The 27,906-nt window shown below is 45.0% G+C and overlaps 1 protein-coding gene across 3 annotated transcripts in view; it reads left to right on the forward strand.

The window, feature by feature from the left end:
- Positions 1-27,906, forward strand: part of Fer1l6 (fer-1-like family member 6) — a 155,555-nt gene that overhangs the window by 88,086 nt on the left and 39,563 nt on the right. For all 3 annotated transcript variants that reach the window (XM_087557384.1, NM_001447146.1, XM_087557386.1), the window contains 8 exon segments: positions 2,582-2,706; positions 9,230-9,364; positions 11,633-11,782; positions 21,692-21,802; positions 22,059-22,220; positions 23,593-23,773; positions 25,493-25,719; positions 27,401-27,526. In XM_087557384.1, coding sequence (XP_087413510.1) covers positions 2,582-2,706; positions 9,230-9,364; positions 11,633-11,782; positions 21,692-21,802; positions 22,059-22,220; positions 23,593-23,773; positions 25,493-25,719; positions 27,401-27,526 — 1,217 coding nt within the window.

The following is a 27,906-nucleotide window of genomic DNA, read 5'->3' on the forward strand; positions in this document are numbered from 1 at the left end:
GGCAGCTGGTGGGCATTCTCTCAAGGGATGAGACCATACCAAGTCGGACTGAGAAATCTGCTGAAGCCAGGAGTATGTGAAGTAACATATGGCTGTCTCCCAGCTGACTCCTGTCAGTGTGTCCCTGTAACGTCTGCTGAGCACTGCTGTGTTTACTGCTGTCATTTTAAGGGGCCTTCTCGTCCGCAGAGCTCAGCCTGTCAACATCAGAGTTAATTGGTGTCTATGGAGACATGGAGGGCTTTAGAACTAAGCCTCCAAGAATCACTTTCTCCCATTCCGCTGACTTGCTTGGAGTTTGCAGAGCCTTGCACCGGAAGAACTGGCCTGGACTTAATTGGGCAATGTGCACAGCCCAGGACTCCTAATTGCCTGCAGGATTAGGTTGGGAATTGAAAAGGTTGCTCCATTCTTAAGCTCCATGCTGGTCCTCATGTAAGCCAGACAGTGGCATGGGGTATAGAGAGGGAGAAATGATCAGGTCTTATATCAGTCAACTAAGGAATTACCTTTGGCATCCTGCCTTCCCGGTCCCTCCACACCTTGTCTGTCAGAATTGTTTGACACCATCTATGTAGGGCAGCAGTCTTTCCCCTCCCTCATTTTTTTCTGTCTCCAGTGGGTGGTGATTTGGCCGTTCAAACTTTCACCTACAGGGGGCACTGTTGTCTGCTTGGCTCCAACCCTTACATCTCTTGTGTCCATTGAAAGCTTGACCTACAGTTTTATCCTCCTGACATCTTACTCTAATCATCTGTTCCCATGCATATGTGTGTGCACATTACACACACACACACACACACACACACACACACACACACACACACACCGCTCTTTAAGAGTACCATGCGGCCTACCACACTTCCCAATGTGTCATGTACATTTCCAAGGTCTGAGGTCACGTGACTTCTACTGTGTATATCCCTTACTTCCACACAAAGTAGCCAACGATTTTTCTTCCAAATGACCAGATGTTACAGATTTTTTAAAAACTGACTAATCTTATACCACCTTGAAGGTCTCTGCTCAAAGGACAATACCATTGCCCTAGAATTAGCTCCCTTGTCCTTGAATGTGCGACTATGAACTGTTCTCTCATGTGTATATAATCTTACTTCACAGGAACCAACTGTTATGATTTCATGTTTTTCCGCTTTTCTCTTTCCAACTCTATATTAGATCCCTGAGATCCTGCTGTTTGGCTCTGTACACTTCTAACATGCTACTTCTAATTGCTTAAGCAAGCTGTCTGGCCATCCTCCTATCCTGCTGTGATGATTCCGAGGTTGCGTCCAGCTGCTCCGTAGGCAACACTGCAACAATCAACAGGACCCTCCGCCCTTAGCCTCCTCTAATGGGGAGTCATTAGCCTTTATTTCACAGATGACTGTGCTCACGTTCCTGAGTGGACATGTGTGGCTTATGCCTAGAAGTTGCTGGGGAGGATTGATGGAGGTCAGCTGAGGGAATCCTCAGAGGGTGTTTGTGGTCTTCGTTTTAAGTAAGCAGACCTAATCGCAATAGGCACACAAGGTCCCTACACAGAAGTCCCCATGCCAACACAAAGACATGGATCATCCTAACACTGTCCCTTTCAGAGAGGTGGAAACGGGCAGGTAAACAGGCAAAGGGGGATGGGGGAATATGAAAACAGGATGTGAGCTTGAAGAGCCAGGGATGGGGAGGTCCCATGAATGTGAGCAGCTGAGCTGTCATTCTCCACTGAATGACAGCCTCTTCGAACCTGTCTCTCTCTGTGTTCCATCCCATCTAACACATGTCATTCTGCTCTTTGTCTCCCGTGCCCTTTGGCCAGATCCTCGAAATCATTCAGCCACACCCTCCTATCCCTGTGATCTGGCTTCTCATCTCATCTCCTGCCTTTTCTCAGGGGAGCTTCCAAGGACAGGAAGCTATCTTAGTCCCCTCACTATCGACAGTGCCTAGGAGACCAAGACCAAAACTCTACATAGTCGGCACACAAAATATCATTGGCTAGCAAAGTAGAAGACGAATGGATAACTCACTGTGTCTACTGAGTTTATTGAAGTAAAAAGCTATTTGTAAAGCGGCCTTATACATTGGTGGATGAGCCTGTATATGCATGTGTGCTCACATACATGTGCACGTGTATGCACATACACACACACACACACTCTTAAATAAGACATTCCTAGGGAATCATGTTGCTTGTTTAAGCTTGCTAAAATATGACATTCTAGTGGGAGAAAGGTGGATTTTGGAGTTATGCAGAAGAAAAATCTGGGCTTTGCATACTTGGGAAATTATATCATCCATTTTTGGGTCATTTTCCTCATCTATAAATGGAGAGATAATTACATATTTCACATGGTTGCTGTGATGGTGATTAAGGAACTCCATGGGCAAAAACTCATGGAGGGGGGATGCTTTTAAAGTACTTGGCATTAGCGTCTCTCCCCTGTCTCCACATTTTCTGGCCACAGAGGAGGGCAGGGCTGGTATCACTGCTGTCTGTCTGGGGATACTGCCAGACACACATAAACACATACCACTCCTAAAAGCCTATTAACACTTGACCTTTCTGTAATTTCCCCCGCAGCCCAGCATGTCTTTCAGCTGAGAGCACACATGTACCAAGCCCGGGGCCTCATCGCAGCTGACAGCAATGGACTTTCAGATCCCTTTGCCAAAGTCACATTCCTATCCCAGTGCCAGACCACAAAGGTAACCAGAGAGCCGCGGCCTTCCCGCTACTGCTACAGCTGATGCTTGGCAGAGCCTGGGAAAGAAAGATGAGGGTCACACCATCCCATCCCGCCCCTTTCCCTCTGCACCTCCCAGTGCACAGTCCTGCAGACTCAGAAGCCAATCGGGGTCAAGAACAGGCTGTAGAGGCCTACTGGTTTCCTTGAGCTATTGGGCTGAAGCAGAGGGACAAGACTTAAAGCTAAGACAGGGGCCAACAAGACTGAGAAGAGGAACCTGGTGCACCCCAGGCACCTGCAGGGGTGCTGGGCACTGGGAGTACAGAGGGAATGAGAAATCAGAAGCCAGCTCAGACAGCATTCCTGAGACTTGAGTCTGCCATCACCTTAGCGGACCTGCTGAAGGAGAAGGCTCTAGCTTTCTGATCAGGAAGTTCTAACTCAGCACTTAGCAGCTAGGGTGCTTTTTACAGATGTGTCCCCTGGAGGACACCCCTTGGTGACAGGCGCTGTGTTACAGGAGATGAGCAGGTGGTTGTTTCCTTTTGCTTCCTCCCTGACTCCCACACCAAGCTCTACCCCAAAAAGGGTTCCCAGTCAGCACAAGTCCGCAGGAGATCTCTCTAATGGGTTAGACTCAAAAGCCTTACCTGTTCTTGAATTGTTTTGGGGGGAAGGGTAAGACCATGTAGAATTGGCCCTCACAGAGAGGTGGGAAACGAGATGCAAGGTCACTGTGCAGCTTGTCTATTCTGAAGCTGTGTGTCTCCCCGACAAATGGTTCACTGGACCCCAGTTCTGTCTTTCTAAAACAGAGCTGTTGTGAAGAAGTGGAAAATTTGGTGCATAAATGACTGAAGAGTGGCTGCCATTACGCTGGCTGATATCAAGAGGGCACATTTTTCTCCAAGACCCCTAAGATCCATTCAGTTGATGGAGTCAACTATATTTTGATTTAGCACACATAGACTGAGAGTGTAAAGGGAGCCAGCATGGCGTCCATTTAGCTAGTGCCTGCTGAGTGCTGGTTCTGCATGGGCTCTACGGTGGGGGTTGGGAGAGATCCTGCTCCTGCATAATGTGTGAGGCAGACATGCTTGTAGTCCTTCAGGCAGATAGGCTGGTTGTGCTGTGCCAAGCCCTATGTGCAGGGCTGAACAAAGGCCTACAGGAGCCACATGGAGAGATGGGCTCATCCTTCTCAGAGAGACTTTGGAGGAAAAGGGTCTCCATTCTCATTCATTGTCTAATTGGAACAGAAGGCAGGAGGCCTTCCTCTTTGCTGGTTTTTGAGAGGACACAAACAGTGGTGACTGTACACATGGACCCTGGAGAGGGTCCAGAAGAGAGCACTGCTGTAAGTGCTTGCCACACAAGCATGAGGATCTGAGTTTATCGATGGAGCCCAGGTAGAAAGCCAGGCTGGTGGTGAGCACTTCGATCCTAGCACTGGGGGTTTTGATGGAGATGGCCAGGTTGCTGGGCCTCACTGCTCAGAAAACTCCTATCTTAGTGAAAGAGCTTGTCACAAACAACAAGATAGATGGCTTCATAGGAATGATACAAGAGGTTGCCTTCTAGCCTCCACATACATGTACATGCATGTGCACCTATACACACGTGCACCCCTTACAAACATCCATATATGTACCCCTATGAACATGTACACACATGCACACACCTTCAAACATGTACACAGACATACTCATGTGCCCTTGGCAAACATGTGCATGCACACATACACACACACACACACACACACACACACCAAAACAATGCATAACTGTGGAATTATGTTTCCCTGGTCCAAATCCAAGATCATTTATCTTTAGATCTCACTTTCTTCACCTGTGATGGGCATGAAAGCAACACATACATCTCCCTCACGAAGCATGAAATGCCAATGGCTTAAAACAGCTTCTACCTGATGGCCGCTACAGAGCCATCATCCCCAGATAAGAGTAGGCTCAGAAGGTGAACCCAAGAACCATCCATGTGCCTCAATCATGCAATTCCAGAGCCTCTGGAGTGACCCTGGAGACGTCTGAGTGAGCATGGGACAGCCACATAGCTATCCTGCTGGTTTTCATCTCCACACATCTTGGTTTAATTTAGATTCTTATCTCAAAGGAACAGATGGACTTGCTTTATCAAATAATCATCCGAAAGAGAAATAGCTTCTGTTGAACCCTGGATGTGTCTCTAATTTTGAATCAAGTACCCACTTTGGCTAATAATAACAGGTGTCAGTTATTCCAGGCTCTCCCATGCCAGACACGACAATATGCATTTTCCATACATTGTTTACCACCCTTCATGTAACTCAGGGACACATGCTCTTGTGTTCCTATTCTGGAGATGAAGAAGTGAGAATCAGAGATTGTACAGCGTGGAGACCAAGATGGAGACCCAGGTCTCACCAGTTCCGAGATCACCTTTGCCTAGCTGCTCTGTCTTGATTTCAGTTACAAAGCTCCTAGGTTTCCCTCTCCTGTCCTGTTGGGCTACATTGAGGGCCTGTCTGGGACAGTGACAGACCTCCTTCATACATCTGCTGGGAAAGCTAATTGTGAGGTCCTGCAGAGCCCAGCGCTCACAAGGCAACACCCGTGGGCTGGTACTAGGTCCCAGGAGAACTGAGCACCTGGTGCTCTGAAAAGCCAGCCTCTAAAACCTCCTGCCTTCCACCTCTTACGACGTGACTTGATGGTCTGGAACATTTCAGAGGAGTTACTGAGCAGTTATTGCAGATGCTAGAGAACTAGGGCTGGAAGGATAAAGGGGAAGGGGAAGAGGCTCTGACAGAGGAAGGATTTGGGAAGAGTCAGATGTGAATAAGGGAGGAGAGAGAAGAGGAGGGTGAGGCATCTTAGACACTAGAGATCGTTAAACCTGGTGTTCCTAACAATGGGACTGATGCTTAGTCCTGAAGACATGGGCATGATGTGTGTGTTGTGTGTGTATGTGTTGTGTGTGTGTGTATACCAGGGCTGTCATAGGGTAAATATGAGTGTATGTGTGTGTGTATGTGTGTGTGTATTATGTGGTGTGTAGTGTATGTGTGTGTGGTGTGATGTGGTGTGTGTGTGTATGTGTGTGTTGTGTGTGTATGTGTTGTATGTGTGTGGTGTATATGTATGTTGTGTGTGTGGTATGTGTGTGTGTGTGTGAGAGAGATGTGTGTGTTGTGTGTGTATGTGTTGTGCGTGTTGTGTGGTGTATATATGTGGTGTGTGTGAGTGAGTGTGTGTGTGTGTGTGTGGTGTGTGTATGTGAGAGATGTGTGTGGTATGTGTGTATGGTGTGTTGTGTGTATGTTGTGTGTGTTTGTGTGTGTGTTGTGTATGTGTGGTGTGTGTGGTGTATATATGTGGTATGTGTATGTGTGAGATGTGTGTGCTGTGTGTGTGTATGTGTTATGTGTGTTGTGTGTGTGTTGTGTGGTGTATGTGTGTGCTGTGTGTGTGTGGTATGTATGTGTGTGTGTGTGTGTGTGTGTGTGTACCCCAGGCTTGACAAATACTCGACAGACACTCTACTCCTGAGCCACACCCCTAGCCCTCAATGTTTGCTCACTTATAATATGGACTGAGATGGAGTACATTTAGGGAGGGTTGCAAGCATTTACTGAGCACCTACTGTATGCCAGGCAGTGAATCTTCTTCACTTCAGATAAATGGGTATAAACCCATTTAAAAAAGGGAAACTAAGACTTGGGACATTTAGTCACCTGGATTAATCAAGCTGGTCATATGATACCTGGATTCCGTCTAGTTAGATTTTTGCTCCTATTGCTATATTCTGTCTGGGACATCTGACTAATTATTTAATGTTAGCCAAGTCTTACCCTGAAATTCCAAATGATGCTTTAGACCAGTGCTTCTCAACCTTTCTAGTGCTGTGACCCTTTAATACAGTTTCTCATGTTGTAGTGAGCCCCCAACCATAATATTATTTTTGTTACTATTTCAGGACTGAAATTTTGCTACTGAGTAGTTCTCAGTTCCTAAGCCCATTGGGAGTAAGTGTTTCCCAATGGTTGCAATACACAGGCACTGCCGCCTTAAACTCAGCTCAATGAGGTTCCTTGAAGCCCTTAAGAGACGAGGCAAATCATGGATAGCTGAGCAAAGAAATAGAGGATGCTTGTTTGGGTGAGTCATTAAGTATTGCTCTAAAGGGACATCTTACATATGATGGCAACTTGGAGGACAGGTTAGTTCCCTCTCATCTATTCATGCAAATGGCCGTCAAGTCCACTATGCAGAGGTCACAGTCTAGCTCACTGTAGGTACATAATGGATGAGTGAATGAAGACTGAATGAATCATAATGAATGAGTGAAAGAAGACTGAATGAATGCTAGTCTCTGGATTCTTATTCAATGGCACCAAGTCAATCATTCAAAGTCAATCGAGAAGGAAATTATTCAAATCCCCCTGTAGCAAAGATGCCGTGAAGATCATAGTCTGCTTTGACAATACTCTGTCAGTCAGGTGCATGCCGCGGAGAGCTCTCCTGTCTCCTCAAAAGCGACATAAAGTAGGCAACTTTGCATTGCAACTATGTCACTTCTGTTTATCGGTTGGTTAAACTTTGGTCCTTTTTCTGTCAGAAAAGGTAGATTTCCCCAGAGGCATTTTAAAACTTCTTTGTATCTGAGACATGAAATATTCTAAAATAAAAACTCAAGAAGGGAGGTGAACTGCAGCCACACAATACTTTTACGGCTTACATAAAGAGCTATAAAGATATTCTTCCGTGACCACAGTGCAAACAGTTTAGTGCTGTAACTGGAGCTGGCTGGCTGTTTAACTAGGCTGGCAGTTTTATGTGAGTCTGAGGGTTAGTGCAGGCTGGTTCTTTCTTCCAGCCCTCCTGGAGTAGACAATAGTGAGAAACAATTCAGAGGTGCTGTGGAAATTTCCCCAGAATCCAGCAGCTGGGCAACACTTACATTTCCGAATCCCGTTTGATTGCACAGCTTGGAAGAAAGCTATGACCATGTACTCTTTCCAGTACAAGTTCTGCATATTAATGGGGTAGTGTCTGCCCGGGTGTGGGGCCATCTACCTTGTAAGCAACTCAGTCTTTTGTTCTGTGAAACTGGCCTCTTTCCAAATGTCTAAATGAATAGAGAAAGAAATTAAAATTTAAATAACATTCTCCCTTCCAAAAGTTCCTCTTGAACATCCTGGGAAGAAAACTGTTGGCCGGTTGTGGTGAGACCAGGATGGTTCTGGACCAATTCTTCAAGCTATCATCCTTCCTAGATTTTTAGTTTCTCCATCTGCATGATGGGTACAGCCTACTACCAATGTCACCATTTGCTGCCATAGCAATTCCTCTTTAGAAAAATGTCGTGTCAAATGGTGAGGGTTGTTCTGAAGACTCTGGACTAGTCAAAGTAGTCAATGAATAGCTACAAACTGTAGACTTCTCCATAAAGTAGATGAGATTTAAAAGCCAACATTGGGGACTTTGTGTTTGATTCCCCTTTCTCAGTGGAGGGGAATCTTTAAAGTAGAGGTGTTAGTGGTATTGCCTAATGAAAGTGATGGTCCAGATGGAATTTCTGTTTATCATCTGTAGACTCTGGACATGTGTAGGTTGATGTCCTTATGCAGGTGAAGGCAGACAAGATAAAAGGAGGCCTGTCATTGGACAAGAAGGAAGGGAGGTGAGAACAGAGATTTTAGAAGGAGAGGGAGAAGCAGAGGAGAAGGAGCTGGGAGAACATGGTGGCAGATGTTAAGATTCTTCTCTGGGCATAAATACAGGTTATTATGAGTATTTTTAAGGGATGGATGTGCAGGATTTTGTGCTGTCTAGATGGGTAAATTATATCTTATCAATTGGGTCAGAGGTTATTATGTGGTGTGTTCTTTTATGTGGCGACTTAATTGTGTTCAAGAGAAGGTGTGGTGGGAGGATGCACCAAGCTCACCATGGAATTGTGATGTGTATGCCTGGCATGATAATAACCGCCAAGGGAACTGTGAGTTAGAGCAAAGCAGCGTGGCAAGGTTAGACACAGCCCAGGTTAGAGAGTACCATGGGGGCCAGCATGGAGTTCCTGAGATAAATTAGTGCTAGTTCCCAAGCCCCACGGGAGCAGAACTACATGAGAGAGCGACTGCCTGGGTATGTGCAGGAACCGGTGGCACTGACCTTTATTTTTTTACTGCAACAGACATGTGAACCTTTTTTTTTCCTTTAATAGTCATGGAAATAACAGCACTGAGAGAGATTTCAAGGTTTGAATGAGACAGTGCATGGCTCAGTGCTATATAGATAGTATATAATAAATATTCAATAAAGAACAACTGATGTCATCATAGCACCAGGGTGAATTAAAATTACTTATGCAAATTATTTATGCAAATAGGTCATTAAGCAGTACTCCACTAATACAACATTAGGAATACAAAGTTTTCCAGAGACTGGGAATTTGCATTTAACAGGCAGTAGCCATGGACTTTCCTTACCCTTCCTGTTTCTGTTGACCAACTGTTAAATGGCTCCTTTGTTGTTTTCTGCCAGGTCATTTCCCAGACTCTCTCTCCTACCTGGAACCAGATGCTGCTATTCAATGAGTTGGTTCTGCATGGCGAAGAGAGGGAGCTAATGGAGTCCCCACCCCTTGTGGTGGTGGAACTCTACGACAGTGATGCGGTGGTATGTGTCACTAGGCAACACTGACTACTCCTTCTAAATGGTCTACTATAAGGACCGTCTTTATTTCAATGTCAGTAGCGTCAATAGAGTCCTGATACACCCAGAGGTGGCTTTGACCTCACCACACTGTGATGCACTAGTCACTGCTTTAGTTAGAGTTCTCTTTAGATCACAATCAAAATCACATCCAATTAGCAGGATTTACTCCACACCCACTCTCATAAAGACGTGATGCTTGCATGAACCAACCCACAACTACAGCAGACCCCCAGCTGGTCCCATGTGACTGCTACATTAAAAACTCCTCCAAGCCAGGTTTGGAAATAGGTTTGTGCTGTTCTTGCCTGGCTTGAGGGAAATGCATGGACATCTTTAGCCTTGTAACCAACTCTCTTTTACTTGGTTGCTGCCTGGCCCTGCAAGCCCACATCCATCCTGGCCCTTTTTGGATATAAATCAAATCTCTTCCTCTTCCAATAATGTTTGTGTGCTGAAACGTCAGATAACCCCCAAAGCTGACTGGTGGGTTTAAGTGACTAAGACAAACACTCTTCTCTAAGTTAAAAATGACAAAGATTTATATCTTTTTTTATGATAAATTATAAGCTTTATTGTAAAATAAAAAAAGTTGCCCTTCCACTGTGTTCTTTTTTTTTTTTTTTTATTAACTTCAGTATTTCTTATATACATTTCGAGTGTTATTCCCTTTCCTGGTTTCTGGGCAAACATCCCCCTCCCCCCTCCCCTTCCTTATGGGTGTTCCCCTCCCAACCCTCCCCCCATTGCCGCCCTCCCCCCATAGACTAGTTCACTGGGGGTTCAGTCTTAGCAGGACCCAGGGCTTCCCCTTCCACTGGTGCTCTTACTAGGATATTCATTGCTACCTATGGGGTCAGAGTCCAGGGTCAGTCCATGTATAGTCTTTAGGTAGTGGCTTAGTCCCTGGAAGCTCTGGTTGCTTGGCATTGTTGTACTTTTGGGGTCTCGAGCCCCTTCAAGCTCTTCCAGTTCTTTCTCTGATTCCTTCAATAGGGGACCTATTCTCAGTTCAGTGGTTTGCTGCTGGCATTCGCCTCTGTATTTGCTGTATTCTGGCTGTGTCTCTCAGGAGCGATCTACATCCGGCTCCTGTTGGTCTGCACTTCTTTGCTTCATCCATCTTGTCTAATTGGGTGGCTGTATATGTATGGGCCACATGTGGGGCAGGCTCTGAATGGGTGTTCCTTAAGTCTCTGTTTTGATTTATATCTTTTATTTGACATCCCTACCTCCTCAGGTAGAATCTATAAAGTACAACAGTTGTTTTGGAAAGATTTTCCAAAGCCTCCTCACTCTCAGTGTGCTCTGGGGTGGGCCAAGGTCAGAGAAGAAACAAGATTTGAGACTCACAAGAGTCGTAGTGACCATGGAGACCAATGAGGGCTTGTCCTGCCTTTCTTGCTCTCTAGAAATTAGGACAGATTTGGAAAATTCAGATGCGTTAAGGTCATGGCTAGTGAGGGACAGAGTCAGGACTTGACATGGCTTCTAGGTCTACTCTTTCCTGCACACTTGATGGCTGTCAGCATAGTATCCCCTCCCTCTACCCCCCACCCCTGCTGTAAATTGGGTTGAATGTATTTATGAAATGCAGTATAGATTTTCTGGTGAAAGACCCACAAAGTAAATACCCCTTCACTCTCCTTCCAGGGAACAAGCTTCCGATCCCAAGTGTTGGTTTTCTATGTGAAAAGGAGCCCATTGCCTTTGACATTCCATTACCATGTATTGGGTACATAATGCAAACGATATATAAGATTGCATCACTTTGGGGGATGTTATGAAGAAATAAAAACCTTTAGCTCTGTTTATGAGCTTCAAAAGGGTTGAGTACCTAGCTTAGGCCACACACACAGGAAAAAGAAGCAGACTGAGACCACAGACTTGGGTTTGCTTATCTCTGAAGCTCACGATCCTGTGGACCATGGAAACCCCTTTAGAGTATCTGTCATTTTCTTGCATTTTCCTTTCCCCTCCCAGTCTACTCTGGTTGGTTGGTTACTTTAATTAATCTCTACAGAAGGAGTCTTGGAATAGGGCGCCCCCAAGGCTATCCTCTCAGCATGTCCCTGGGAGCCTGAGAGACCCTCTGTCTGCCAAGCCATGAGTGGGTTATGGGATAGGTTGATGCTAACTTTAACTGCTAACTTTGTAAAAATGATTTGCAAAGTTGCCTTGATGCTGGTCGGAACTAAGTGGATATCAATCAAAAACTCATTTCTTCTCTAGGGAAAGCCAGAATATTTGGGTGCCACGGTGGCTGCTCCAGTTGTGACCCTGGCTGACCAGGACTATGAGCCCCCTAAGCTGTGCTATCACCCCATCTTCTGTGGAAACCTCTCTGGAGGGGACCTCCTCGCTGTGTTTGAGCTGTTGCAGGTAAGAGGTCTGGGGCATGTGTACCAGATGTCTTTCTGCTCCACTTGGCCTGAGGAACAGCTTTTCCAGATGTGTTGTTTAGTGAAGCACCACCTGGTTCATCCCTGTTATCCTGTGTCTGTGGGCTTCTTCTTCCAGGCATCTGGAAGCTGACATTTAAAAACTTTGATAACACAAGTTATTCCCAGAACAAATCGAAATCCTAGAACAAAAGATCCCTCAGGGTTGGGTCATCAGGGTTTGAGCTACAGAAGAATCCGTCAGCTCTTAGACAGATATGGAAAAAGAAGGCATAGGCCATTTGTGTGCTAGTTGCCTTGTGCCTGAAGTTATAGCTGTGGCATCTCATATCTTTCATAGATCCCCTCGAGCCTCTGGAGACACACATTCCCATTCCCATTAGAGAGACGGGAAACTAAGGACTCATGCACTGGCCAACCTCATCACCTTCTATAGACAGCTGAGCTCTGAAGTGGGACCTTAATAGCTTTTACTTCTACCATATCACGTTGTTTCCCAAAGTCAAAGAACTCCTAGTCCTTCCCTGAAGTCCTAGGGTGTGTGTGTGTGTGTGTGCGCGCGCGCATGCATGTGGGCATGTATGTATGTATATGTATGTGTGTGAATACAAAGACCCTCTCAGAGGAAGGGAAACTGAGTTTCTGAATTGTGGCTGTCCAGTAGAGAACCAGTAGGACTTGAAGAGGATAAATAAGAAGGGAGCATCTAGGCTTGCCAGAGATCCCTCTCCCAGACCCTACACTCTCTGAGGCATCAGGTCCTGGGCTCTTTGCTTTGGCATCAGGCCAATCTTTCATCTTACTCCATGCAGGATGCCATAACAATGCACTGATTGATCAGTTTAAACAACGAACATTGCTTGTTACATATTCTCACAGTTGAGCCTGGGTGTCCAAGAAGGCACTGATAGATCTGACGCCCTGGTTTATAGTGATCGTTTTCTCATTGTACCTTCATGTAGGAGGGTGTTGTGTGTAGTTTTGTTCTACCTGCCTTTGCTCTGGGAAGTGACCCTACTATCAGCCACCTTCCAGCTTCCCTGAATCCTCAGATAAAAAACACACCACAGTTGTTTGTTTTCAACTTGCCTTCTTGGCACAATTGCTGAGTGCTACTATCTCTCACCTGGAAAAGTGTGCCCTTATCAATTTCTTATCTCCATTTCTCCCACCTGCCCTAAACTTCAGTTGCTAAACTTCCCTGACCACCTGCCTGTAGGAGTGGCCTGTGTTGAACTCTGTTCTTGTCCCTTGTGTCTCTCTGCCTGTGCCCAGGGTCCCGGAAGTCCTGCCTATACCTTCCACACAGCAATTGGCCCATGGCTTTCTTTATTTTTATTGGATATTTTTTATTTACATTTCAAATATTATTTCCTTTCCCAGTTTTCCATCCATAAACCTCCTCCCTCTCTTCTATAACTGTGTTCCCCTCCTCAACCAAACCTCTTCCTGACTCCCCGCCCTGACATTTCCCTATACTGGGGGGTCCAGTCTTGGCAGGACCAAGGGCTCCTCCTCCCATTGGTGCCCATAAGGCCATCTTCTACGACATATGCAGCTGGAGCCAGGCCCATGGCTTTCTTTACTAAGAGATCAATAACCAATTTGGGAACAGGATCTTAACATCAGAACCACCCCCTACAGGAGGGAGATTGTTCTTCTGTAGGTCTCTTATTATAAGGGACTAACCACATTTATGAGAGCTCTGGATTCTTCTCTAAGACTGAATCTCCAAATGTCATTGGTGGGGTTACAATTTGAACATCCACGTTTGACACTGGATTAATAACATCTTTTGCAGGAAACCCAATTTTCAAAAACTCCAATTTAAAATAAAACAAAACTCGACTCACTTGATAATGAAATTGGAAGGCACCTATCCCTAGCACACACAGTACGGATGCATGTGAAACTGGGGGGAACTAGATCCCACAGACATAAATCTCAGACTTACCACTTGTTAGAATGTGGCTCTCTCTGTTTAAAAATATAGGGCATTAATTAGCCTACTCAAAGTGTCTTGTATAGAGCATGCATGATATTTTATTATTAATAATATTTCTATGCTATAGGATATTAAAACAAAGTCTTTGGTCCCAACTATTGATTTTAGAAATTGAAGTGGGTAGAATGCAATGATATGGGCAGCATAATAGGTGTGAATTTAAACCCAAGGTAGACAGATTTCTAACCAAAATGGAGAACTCAATTGTATTAATTATTAAGGGGACATTTAGGTTAGATGTACTTGTATTTGAACCCAAATTCTCTTCACATCTGCAGCCTGGAGTTTGTAATTGCCAATACTGATACATCCTATCAGACTTTGTTGTCTGTGTTTTAAGTCACCTAAGGGAGAACTTCTACTGTGGAAAATGAAGCTTTGGAGAAAGAGTAAAGTCTGCCTGGGAAACTGAGTCTGCATAAGGAGGAGTAAGGTCATGGGGATTCAAGGACTGGCTTCATTCAGCTCCAAGTAGATGAAGTCTAGCAGGGTAGGAAAGTAGAACTAGAAAGATCTGTCTTACAAACACTAGGTTCTAGGATGCTCTAGGATGATAAGCCAAGTGGTCTCTGATAAAACCATCTGTAGCCAGATAGGTGTGTGCTGCCCAGATGTGTGGGTGTCGGAATGGAAGGCAAGCTTCCAGACCAACTGGACCAGTCTTCTCTCAAGTGAGAGCTGTCAGCAAGCTGTTCAAACCTAGGCAGATACCAAACAACACTGAATCCAGACAAAAAGAGGTTCGCCCTTATAGTTGTCCCCACTTCTAAAGGAAGGCTTTGTTTTCTGTTCCCCTATAACATCACATCAACTGACAACTTCCCTTCCCAAGAGAGACCAGCTTCAGACTTGATGGCTACAGAAAAGTATTTCCCATGTTATCATGGAACGTCAGTTCCTCCAAATTTAATGAGTGGGGAAATGAAACAATTGCTTCATATTACATATTCCAATAACACTTGTTTCCACTAGAGTTTTTGTGTGTATCTGATGGTGTGAATATGTGTACATATTTGTGTGCATCCATATTTATATGTGGGTAGCGTGCATGCATGTAGGCATGCATGTGTGCATGTGGAATCCTGAGGTGGGTGTCAGGTGCTCTCCTCGATCACTCTCCACTTTATTTTTTTGAGACATGGCTTCCCACTGAACCCGTAGCTGATTCAGCTAGACCAGCTGTTAAGCAAGCTACAAGGATACCCCTGTTCCCCACTCCCCAGCTCTGGGATTACAGGCACACCCAGGTTTCTTAGGTGGATGCTGGAAATCAAGCCCGGGTCTTCATGCTTGCCTGGCAGACACTCTTCTAACTGAACATCTTACCCGGCTCTGCTTTAACTATTTTGTTTGAATTTTACTTCCCACTTTCTTATTTTACCTAGCCAGCCATATGACTTTTTTTTAAACAAACAAAGCTGTGTCCACTTCCTTTTTAAGGTTACTAGAACATGAACCATCGACGGAGATGGTGGCCATCTAGGGAGAACTAGACGTGGTCTGGCACACTGTGCATGGGAATGCTCAGGTTCCAGGGCTGGGTCCAGGCAGCCACTCTTCTAGACTCACAGCTGCCTTTATAGTGCTCTTAGCCCACGTCTACAAGTCTCTCAGTAAGTCTTTCAATGAGGAGCTGAACTGGTTGACCCCTAAAGATGACCCTCAGCCTCGGCCGTCTGAGACTCGTGGTCCCACCCACCTCCTCTCTCAGAACCAGGCACACTGTTGAGACACCTGCTGCTTCCCAACAGGTGACCTATGGAGGAGGGTTGTCAGAGGTAGGAAGCTCAGGGGGTGCAATCAGTCAGGGTTTAATTACGACTTTTCATTTGATTACTTGTTCCAAACGTGATTTGATCATCAGAGTGATTGTCTTAGCAGGTGGAGCGCAGACATGCTGAGCACACTGGGACTAGACAGGCCTTCACTTGTCACAGCCATTACCTCTTTGTGTCTGTGCATGGCTTGCTTTTACTTCCTTGCCTCCCATGCTGAGACGCTCTCCTGACTCAGGAGTTAATGGCATGGCTTTTCTACACACCACCAGCCATTCACGATAGCTGGCCCCTCTATCCCCCATCTTAGTCCATCCCTGTCTGTTAGCTCAGCCCCTCTGGCTGAGCACCGAAAGCCATCATCATAATTCTGACCATAGTGTCTATGCCTATGGCCTGACCACCCTGTAGCTGCTTCTGCACTTGTTTCCTATCTTCTCTGTTCCTGGAATCTTCTAATCCTCACGCCAATCGTTTTCCTTTTCTCATTATTCTCCACATTCCTTCCAGAGCAAGAGTCCACCATGCCTCTCTGCCCTTCAGATGTCCCCACTCCTTACCTACGAGACTATTTACCAAAGTCTGCTTTAAAAAATAAGCCACTTCCTCCAAATGCAGTGAACAGAGTTTGAGAAGTGTTTCTTGGGATATTTCTCTTGGGATTTGAAATACCTGCTACTATGGTAAAAAGGCTCCCTGAAGAACATTTTAAAATGTTGTTTTCAAAACCTAGTATTTCCAAGTGTAATTACAATACCATTTTGTTTTTATTGTAATGGCTAATATTCCATGAAGAGAAATATCTACACTGTACATGAATATCAAATTCTCAGTCTGGCTTTTACGCTGTCTTAAGTGTTGTCCTCAAGCTACTTTCTCAGGGTCACTTATTAATATTCAAGTTACCATACAGCCACTATGACCTTCTTATGCCCAGCCTCTCTGGGTTCCTGGGTCTCACAGGGTCTTCCGCTCTTAGGCATTCTGTTAACTCATTCTGAAGTGTCTCCCCACTCTGCCCACCTCAACTCCTACAGAGCTATTTACCTGCCAATGGGAATTATCAAAATTCAGAGCAATCGTTTTCTGTTCCAGCTTGCCCACTTCACTGCAGTCTAAATGTTCTCTCCCTCTTTCTCTATTCAATTACTGCCCACTGTCTATAAGCAACTGAAACAGTCCTTCCCTCCTCTGTCGCTGTGTCAGTTTGTAGAAGACAAGGATTGCTTTACTCATTGATTCATACATTCAAACGTGTATTTATGCAGTGTCTACTGTGTGTGGGTGTGTTCCCAAGGAATGTTCCTCAGCAGACAAAACACAGATCTTGCTACCCTTATCTGTCTGCCATACTTTCCAAAGTCTAAATGCTCTCTTATCTTACCACAGAGCAGGTTCACCACACATCCCCAAAAGTGACCATTTCTATCTAGTTCTGAGAGTAGCCCATTGGAGTTGTTCAGTGCACGGTGTTTATAAACCTATGTGGCGTGTCTGCCTTCTTGGATCCCATGCCATGCCCCAGGAACCTTTCACTTACCATCACATGAGCTTTGCCCACTTTCTAAAGTTTATTTTTAATCTTTGTCCCTTTGATAGAGATCAAGGAAAAGCTATATTGTTCTTGCCTTTCACTTAAGCCCCCCTGGCAAAGTGAGTTTCTCCTCCTTCAATGTGCTGCTTGTTAAACCATCTCATTAGTTGCCTAAATTAAGTGAATAGACTAGTTTTACACAGCATCTCTATGTGTCCTCCCTGATCACACATCTCAAAATAGCACAGAGCCAGGTGAGATGTGCAGTTATCAACTGATGATCTACTAATCTGCATTGTGACAGTCACCTGAAATAAGCTAGGAACAGGTCAGCAGAGCAGGAAGGAAGACGGCAGCATAGTGTTAAGACCTCCCAGAAGACTCCACTCAGGCCAGGAGATTCTTCTTGAGTCGTTAGCTAAGCATAGAGATGGCACTTGCCTCTTCTGCTGGCTAACATGTCAGTTCATGTAACATGTCAGTTCATGTATGCGCTCACCCTCACTTCCTTCCTGGGAAGCATTATCTGCTGCAATGTCACCTTGGTGCTAAGGGCTGTGTCTAGCTGGGTTGGACGCGCGCACGCGCGCACACACACACACACACATGCTATTTGAACTAGAATATCTATTTCCTCTGAGATTTTTCTGTTTGCCAGTGTTGGTGACAATTTCTTTCAGTGTTTGAAAATACCACTTTGCCTTTCAGCTTCGCTTCTCTGGTGAGAAGTTGTATATTATTTTATTATTACTCCTTTGAAAAGTAAACTTTCACAAGATTTTTTTGCCTGGTGGCTATATGTATGGTCATGGAATTTCCATTTCTTCCTTTTTACTTTAGGTTTCAGTTCTTTACTAAATTCCTCCATCATCTCTTTTATTGAACAGACTAAGCATTGCTATTGTAGAGTTTATATCTGATGATGACACTACCCAAGTCCCTTGGGATCCATTCCTTTGGTTGTTGTTTCTTGGCATTTGACACCATTGTCCCCCTCCTTTCATACCATGTTTTATTGCACAGTGGGCATTGTATATAAAGACCTGTAGAGAAATTGGAGTCCAAACTTAATTTCCCTCTAGAGAACTTAACTTTTTTTTATTTATGGATTATTTTGAAGCCACTAGCGCCTTGCTCTGCACAGCACTGGAACTGATCAGATGGGCCACCCAGTCTGATGGAGGCACAGCAGCGTCCTGGAAAGCCAATGTGTGTTATATTCTGCTGAATGAGGGTGCGGGTTATCTAATCTCAGTCTGTAGGGGAGCAGTCTCAGGCTGTAGACCGTGGGAGGAGGAAGCTGTGGTTGGTACTCTGTGAACACACTGTTAACATCTGTACTGAGATCTGAGGGAAGTCTGGCCATTCTCATGGTTCTGAGGCTTGGCAATCTTAATATGGTGGTGGCCACACCAACCATAGACATTCTCTCAGGGCTTCATCCACCGTACACAGCAGCAATCCAGAGTCCACTCCGTTCAACTGGAGACAACTTCAGGTTGAGCCTTGCTCTTTGCAAGTCCAGTTCAGCTTGCCTTCCCTCCTCAGCAATGCTCTGTGGCAGAAAGCATGGGAATGCCGGACATGCCCCTCAGCAACTCTTCACAGCAACTCTGTGACTTGGACACTGCTGTCCCCACTTCACCAATGACAGGGCTAAGATGCAGAGATCCAGACTAACTTTCCAAGTTCATCAGCTAGAGAGTGAGAGAGCCCAAGCCTGGTCCTTCATCTCTGTGCTGAGTATGAGAAGGCTGAATGATGGGAAGAGGAGGAAGACAGAGAGAGGAAAACAGCTCATGAACATCTGTAGCTATCCAGATGTGCAGGGCTCAGATTAAGGTCATGCATGGCCCTGAGAGTAACAGCTCTTTAATTTTTGCACTGGATACACAAGGCACCCATTCGCCCATCTTTGCCACAGTTGTGCAGCTAGACCTTTTGTGAGTTCCTCATATTTCATCTTCCCTGGGATATTAGAGCAAATTGTTGTTCACAACAAATCACTCCACTGGTCCCAAGTTGAATTACATCACCTTCATAATAGTCCCTCCTTTCCCAGCATCCCATGTACTGAGCAACTATATACTATTAATACAGGCCCCACTGACCCATTCCATTGTGAAGAAGTGAGAATTGGGCAACCAAGTGCAGAAACCAGGCTTTAGTGAGTGATCCTGTACTTCCCTTCTCTGGGCCTCAGATACTGAGCTGGGTTCTACTTGTGTCCTTCAGGATCTCATGCTCTGTTAAACACTGCTCTGGGGTCTGTGACTCGCTTCTGCGAGGTTCGGGGCTTGGTCAAGAGGAAGTCCTTCCTTACTTCATCTCGTTCTCCAAGCCCGCAGGCAGTACAGCACACACAGTGGCTTGTTGGTAAATGTTTACCAGCTGACTGACACATTAGCTCCACATGCTAGAAAATAACTGATTGCTCATCAAGGCTGGCGAAGTGTGAGCTTTCCCCCATTTCATCATTTCATCATTACAGTATTCATTATTCGTTATTATTATTTTGTGTTCTGTTTGCCATGGCGGATGTGGTTAAGCCATACATGAAAGCCCAGAAAAAGATGCACAGATGCTTCAAATATCAAATAGGTCAGAGAGAGTGAAGCTGCAGAATGAGCTGTAGAGGGAAGCTGGTGCAGCAAGGATGGATACCAGCTGCCTGGCGCTGCCTGCTGACATCGCCGTACCTGGGAGGCTAACTGCTCCCCTAACGTCACTCACAAAACCATGGAAGAGCTAAGGGGCACATGGAGATACCGCATATTTTCTCTCATTCATATTTCTTAGCACTTATACAGTTGTAAAGTCTTGTGTGCATATAAGACGGGAAAGTAGAAGTGAAACTCTCTAGGTGAACTAAGAGGACTAATGAGGGGAGAGGGGAAGTGAGGGAATACTGTGCACTTGTATGAAAGCGTCCTTACATAACCCAGGACCATGCGCCACGAATAGGAAACAACCAGCCGAGACAGTGGCCAGAAAAGAGCTGACTGTGGACATTCTTTTTATTCTATTTTAATCTGCCATGTAACAGCCATGCACATTTAAAATTCATGTGCACTCTATTAAAGTGGGAGGGCTTTTTAAATAATGTGCAACAGGCAGATCAAGGCACTTGGGGTCCCTAGTACTTCAAATATTTATCACTGCTTTGTTTGTGTGTGGGGGTCAATATTTAGAACCCTCGATTTCTGCTAATCATGTTTGTCCTGCCACTGCCAGACATTAGAAATTATCCCTCAAGGAGAAGTGAAAGTGCTAATCATCCTCTGTTCAGCCCGATCCCTACTCTCACCCTTCCTAGGCTCGAAGAGTCGTTATTAGACATTCTTCTGAAAAGGCAACGTGTATGGGGCTGCAGAGCTGGTCAATGGTAAAGCACCTGCCTCTCTTGCAGAGGACCCAACTTGGTTCCCAGCACCCACATGGTGACTTACAACTGTGCAGCATTCTAGGTGCAAGGGATCAAATGCCTTCCTCTGGGCTCTGTAAGCACAGGGTATGCCAGAGGTGCACACACACGGATGCAGGTAAACACTCATACACATAAACTAAATAAATGAGATGAAATAAAATCTTCTTAAAAGGCATATTTTAAAAGTTCTTGTAAAAAGGGAACATGTGTTTCCTCATCCTGAGAATCCTGAGAAGTCAGCCTGGGCAACCCATCGAAAGGCAAACATTTCTGAACTTAAATATTTACCCCCATCTCTTAAGGGATCCCACAGTATGGTGGAATGGAGTGGCTGAAGGGTCTCTCACAAAAGCCTGGTTTTTGCCTTTGGTCACCTGATTCCCATACTTGTGCCTATGTAGGAGGTACAGCACAAAGGACAGAGAGCAGGAAATGGCCACGATAACCGGGACCCAATCTAGAAAGGGCCCTTGACAGATGGGGGCAGTGTGGTAGATCTCAAGGAGAGGGCAGCATGGCCTACATGTGGGTAAGTCCCTGCCTTTAGTAGACTTCTCTAGGTTCTTTGTGGGGTATTTCTGCAAAGCATGTGAATTGTCCTGCAGTGTCACTGTGCCCAAGGGCACAAAAGTGACCCAGTTTCCTCCCAAGTTCCACATTCAGAAGATTTTATTTTCTGCTTTGCTAATTCACAGTAAGTCTCTATTTCATTAAAGAAGATCTCGTTCCCTAGTTGTGCACTATGGTCTTTCTGGAGCTCTCAACTCTCTGGAGGCAGTGGGTAGTAAAGCCATCAAAAGCTTAGGATGTGATCACACCCTCTTTCCATCCATTGATTTATATTTTTGTGTTATTTTTAATCAGGCTATGAACATCTACACACGTGTGGGAGGGTTTGCTCCTCGTTATCTGCTGCGAGTTCACTGAAAGCTATGTCATAGCAGTCTCATGGCACATCCTGAGTGCTCACTACATGCTTGTCAATCAACATTCTTATCATTAGTGATTGACAGAAGGTGATAATGCTGCACCTTGTTGCTCTCGGGGCTGATGAAATAAAGATGTCTTACCAAGGAAGTGCTGCATAGCCTGGCTACTCTTCCTCACTTCTCTCAAGTCTGCTCACTAAAGGCTGTTTTGTGCGACAGGTCCCTTCTTCTGGGCTGCAGGGCCTCCCTCCCACTGGCCCACCTGACATCACACAGATCTATCCTGTTCCCTCCAACATCCGGCCAGTGCTGAGTAAATACCGAGTCGAGGTATGGTTCAGAAATGGGGAGGCTTGCCTCATAGGACTCATGGGGAGGGGTGGCTCCACTTACATCACTGAAGGACTATGGCAGGGTGGGCAGCTGGCCCAGGGAAGACCCCACCAGCTAAACCAGACAGTGCGGTACCTACTACCAGCTACATAGTTTGCAGCTAGAAGACCATATGGTTGCTCAGAAGTCACATTTGACTTTTCAATTGATCATACACAAGGCTCCTCTCTGGCTCTGTTTACCCTCTCCTCAGGTCCTTTTCTGGGGTGTCCGAGAAATGAAGAAGGTACAGCTCCTCTCTGTGGATCGACCACAGGTTCTCATTGAGTGTGGAGGACGAGGTGTGAAGTCTTGCGTGATCCAAAGTTATAAGAACAACCCCAACTTCAGCGTGCAGGCAGAGGCCTTTGAAGTGGTAAGGGTCTCTCCTCCCTCAGCTCCCTTCCCTCAGCTGGGCTCCTTTCCTTCACCCACTTGGCCTAGAGAGAGGATGCATCAAGATTTCAAGTGTAGACTGTCTTCATGGGTAGAATAATTATGGAAAGCCAGGACTTCAGAATGAGAAAAAAAGTAGATATCTGTTGTTCACATGCCCGGGTCTAGATCTTATAATAAAGCAAAGAAAGCTAGGAAACTTAAGCCTATACAGGGTTATTTGAAGCACCAATCCACACCAGCCCTACCTGCAGCAAATTCTCAGCTAGATATCATGGTGGAGGTCTGTTGTCCTCCCTACTCAGGAAACAGAAGCAGGAAGATCCCAAATTCTAGGCCACACCAGGCCACAAAGAGGGTTCCAGACTAGCCTGGGCCACTTAGTGAGGCGTTGTCTTAAAAATAAAAACTAAAGATAGGGCTAGGAATGTAGCTAAGTGGCAGAGCACTTAACTAGCATGTGAGACACTCTGGGTTCAATGCTCAGGACACACCCTCACACACCCCAAAGAAGAAGCTATATAAGATCAGGTCTAGCCCTGTCTACCAAATGCAGAAGTGTTTAGAATAGGGATCAGACATACCAGTTTAACAAGCTCCCTAGTTACTTCTGAGAACTGCAGTCTACACAATGCTCTGTAGAAACTTACTTTGAAGGCCACACTTAAATAATGTTCTTTGTGTTTATAACGTCAGTGGCTCTCATGCATAAAGTTATGTCTCCTGACAACTCTGCTCTTATTTATTTCAATATTTCAACACACCCAGTTTTAGTGTGGTTTGGAATTAATTATGGAAAGGAAGCTCTCTTTGACAACCTACTCAACTCCACAGACGCATGTCCTAAATGATCAGATATGACACTAAAGCCTGTGTAGTATCTGCAACCTTCCGCGGAAGACTTCATGGATCCTTGTGGGGCACTGGAGGAGACAGATGTGCACAACACTGTCCTCTGAGCACCACACCTCATGGCTTGACCTTCATCTGTTTCACATATGGGGGCTGGTTAAGCTAATGCTTGATCGAGGTTCTCGTGGTCAGCAATGACAAACTAAGAGGATCGAAAACATTGCCGTGGAAATACAGGAGTGGGAGAGATTTTTCAATTTAAATCTTTTTGGAGTTTTACCTAGAGTGAATTAGTATTAATAAATAGTCCCCACAGGTTCAGTGTTTATTTTTCTGGGTTAAAGAGACAGTTCCCAGAGTGTGGGCAAGCTGCAGAGCTACCCTGAAGACTAGAATGTCAAGGCCAGGAGAAGGGAGTCAGACACCCAGCTGTGCCTGCCTGTGGTCTACAGGGCACAGCCACCCCAGGTACAGCCATTTTCCTTCCACCTCCCCTACAGGAGCTGCCTGAGAATGAGCTACTGCACCCACCACTGAGCATCTGTGTGGTAGACTGGAGGGCTTTTGGGAGGAGCACCCTCGTGGGCACCTACACCATCAACTGCTTGAAGCAGTTTCTGTGTAAATCGAGAGAGCCCCTTGCCTTGACTTCACAGACGGATGGAGCTGGGGCCAGACCAGGTAGGAAGTACATCCTAGATTCAAGAGCAAAAACACCATAGAGTCATAGTGCCTGTGGGTGTGGACGGTGGTACTGCCTCAAAGACTGTCCAAGTGGCTGGCTGGGCCTTTCTGATGAATTTAAACCTCTCTTCTCTCTACCATAGTTGCCAAATTATCATTTAAGACTCATATCAGAATCAAGTCCTCTGTTGAGATATCTTTGAATATTTCTTAAACTCTACTCCCCAGCTCCCATTCTCCACAATTGTTCTTGGCTTTATGCTAAGTGTTATTTTAATTTGTCCCATTTTTGGTTCTCAAGGGTTTATAGTTAATCTCACTTCTCATCTCAATACTGCACTATCATGCTACACACGCATGCATACGCACATGCAGACACATATGCAAACACACCCTTCATGGTGGTCAGAAAAAGAAAAACATCAGACACCCCAGAGCTGGAGTTACAGGTGATTATAAGTCATTCGATGTGGGTGTTGGGAATCTAGCTTAGGTCTTCTGCAAAAGCCGTATGCACTCTTAGCCATCTTCCCAGACCCTCCTGTAAATTTAAGCACATTTGATCTACACACATGATATAGTGCTGTAATGTTTTTTGTTCTTTTCATTCAGTGTTACATTCTAATATCATCCATATTGTCATGTGCTCATTAGTTTATCATGAGTATCCTTTGCATCTACTGTATCTCCTTTTTTTCCCCAATTGGACTGGTCTCCTAGCTGGTTTATAATTCTCTACTTTCACCAAAGTCTCTGTGATAAAAGTGCCTGTGTATGTTTCCCAAGGGAGGATGCTGTGTGAGAATTTCTCCAGCCTAGTTACCCAGCAGTGACATGCTGGTCGCAAGGAGTGTGTACATGAAATTGCTTTGAATAGAGTCAGAGGGTGCTCTGAAGGACAGCACTGATTTACTCCACTCTACATGTCTCCATTACTTAGTCTGAGCCCCTCTATCTCCTTTCGAGCATGCTCTCTAGCCCCCTCCTCTTCACCTCCTACTGTCCAATTTTGTCGGGTTGAGTATTGCTTCATTTGGCAGTTTGGGATCTTGCTATTCTGTGGATGTCTACTTCAGCTTGGCTTTTTGTATTTAGCACAGAGTAGATACCTATGAGAATTTATTGGATTAGCTTTGCTGTTGAAAGGCACACCCAGGGGAATGAGGCCTTAGTAGCCATGGAGACTCCAGACTGAGAAATGGTCATCACTGTTGAGTTGTACCACATGAAGTGCAGAGGACATTTGACAACTCTGGACAAATGTTATGACCCTTAGTGACACCATTGACCCAGTTAGAATCCCACAGGAGTCCAGTGGTAAAACTATGCTTTCCACTAAGCATATGTGATTATGTGTCCAGTGTTCTGCCTCCACTTAGGGGTTCCTTGATCTCTGAAACCTCAAAATCTCTATAGGTTTATACATTGAGAGAGACAATAAATGTAGAGGGCCTGTGCCCTAAACCTTGACTTTCATGATCCCAATGTCCAGAGTTTCTTGAAGGAATAAATAATTAATCAAGTCACTCATTGATTGCCCATCATACATCAGATGTCATACATCATAGTCTAATTTTATCCCCCTACAAAAATTGGTAGTTTTACTGTCATCCTAGAAATAAGGGAAGTGAGGTTCAGAAGTGTCAAGAACTTGCCCTATTTGAATCTGGTTATAACGGCTGTGTTCCTTATCTAACCAGATGAGTTTTCATTTAGCCATTTCAGATTCACCAGCAGCAGTCCAGTCTTCTGAACTCCTCAGCTCCTCCAAGGACCTCCCAACAGATCACGTCTATGTGGATATTGAGCCACCTCCCACAGAGGTACCTGACTCTGCTCAGGCCCAGACGGCCACCCTGGTGGACATGCCAGACTCCTCTCCTATGCTGGAACCTGAACACAAACCTGTAGCACAGGGACCACCAAAAGATGGACACATCAAGGTCAGTCGGTCATCCTGGGTCTTATTTACCAGGCTCCGTAGAGTTTGCATTGGGAAATGTAGACAGTAATCCTGTGGCAACCAGCTGTATGACCTTGAGTCAGCAACTTCACATTTCTGGGTATCAGATTCCTTGCTTACAAGGAAGATATTGATGCCCACCTCAAAGTACTGTTGAAGGATTGGAAAGTCACTGTGTATGAAATTAAAGTCTCAGTCAGATGTGACAGTAATATTTAATGGGACAGAAACTCTTCCAAATTCATTAGCTTGGAAAGGCAAGGGTTTCTTCATCCAGGACTACTGCTCAAATATTTAGAGCCTCCTTTGTACAAGGTCAGACATGACCAAGAAGATGTGTCCTTTGAATTCTAAAGAGGAGAAAGACACTTCAGGTGTCTGCTGTCATAGCACTCTTGACACCTGATGACCTCAAAACTGAGCAAGGTTGATCCTGGTTAGAATGTGGGAGTTTCTGAGGATGGAGAGGACCAAAGGCCACGGAACAAAAATGGTGTCAGTCTTTTGAAGTCACACATTTAGTTGCAAACCACAAGATCATTTTAAACTTTTCCTTGTGGATTACAATGGTATAGACTTGTAATCCCAGAACCCATAAGGCTGAGGCAAGAGGACCACAAGTTCAAAGCCATCCTGGGCTACATAGGGAGAGATCATCTCAGAAACAAATCCTAAGAAGTTTCTTGCCCAGAAGATAGTAAAAATTGGAATGCAAAAGCAATTGGCCCAGCTTTGCACCAGACACTTATGAATATTCTCACTCTCAGAGTTTGTTAGCTTTATAAACTTGTTAATCCAGGTTGGATATGATTTGTTGACATCGTGTCTTTGTATGACCTGTCCTTGATAGAATATTTGGCACACAGTAGGTCCACTAGAGATTCTGGGCAGAGAAGACATGATGGGTGCATGGTGAGTCTTCTAAAGACAACTGCCAATATGATAACCATCTTCTCCAAATGTCTCCTTTCTGGAATATGTATTATAGTTATCACATATAATCAAACATCTTCTATTGCCCACAGCTTATGTTCTAGATGGATTTCTTAAATTAGAAATGAAGCCAACTAGGGAGTTCCTACTTCATGCCACTAGAACTTCCCACAGTGAGGTAGGCTAGTGTTGTCAACCTTAGTTGAGAAAACTTAGAACTACATATTTTACATGAATTGCTTAGGGATCATTAACCCAAGACAGCTATAGCCAATGCTCCTCTGTTAGATGTGTCTCAGGGTCTGGTACTCATTTGCTGCATGTCTCTCTTCTCCATTGAACTTAGCGGTTTCAAGGTTGGGGATTTAGCTCAGTGGTAGAGCGCTTGCCTAGCAAGCGTAAGGCCCTGGGTTCGGTCCCCAGCTCCAGAAAAAAAAAAAAAAGAAGTCATTTTGTACTTAGCAGTTTCTGCTTTTGTGGTAAAGCCTCACTATATCCCTAAAGCCAAGCACAGTGTACCACATCTTTATAGCTATTGACTGAATTAATTAACAAATGGTTGAAAACATAATTAAATGTTCATTTATTGAAGCAACATGGAAAACTGCTATCACAAAACCAACCTCTGCCCACCTCTCACTGGGCACCTACATAGATTGTTCTACAGTTAACCAGATGGCTTCTGCATGTACATGAGGCCAATTAGTAACCTATCTCTCATTCCTTAGCAAGATCCCAGGATGCCTTCCCGGAGATCCACCAAAAGAAGAAGAAGGACTATAGCAGATGAATCTGCTGAAAATGTCATTGACTGGTGGTCTAAGTATTACGCCTCTGTAAAGAAAGCACAGAAGGTAGAGTCTCCCCTGCCTGTGACAGTCAAGGGACTCAGGGAGAACGTGGCATTTTCTCCCTTTCTCAAGGCCACCTGCCTCCACTTAAATTCCAGCATAAAGAGCCAGCGGGCCTAACATGATCCCATTTGGTAGTCCATGGTTCTCTGGTCTACTTTCCAGAGACTGAACTCTTAGAGAAACCTAGTCCTTCCTCTCTCAACAGCTTAATGATTGCTCCTGAGTTAGGGGCGGAACTTCAGGCTCAACTCCATGCTGGGCTTTTCTCTGGCTTGGGCTTGCAGAGGTCTTGTGCATGCCATCACAGTTAATGTGAGTCCATATGTAGAGCTTCCTTGTTGTGTCCAGATGACATATTTTCCTTGTGGTGGTCATCTACC

This window comes from Rattus norvegicus, chromosome 7 (assembly GCF_021556685.1).
Source record: "Rattus norvegicus strain SHRSP/BbbUtx chromosome 7, alternate assembly SHRSP_T2T, whole genome shotgun sequence".
NCBI lineage: Eukaryota > Metazoa > Chordata > Mammalia > Rodentia > Muridae > Rattus > Rattus norvegicus.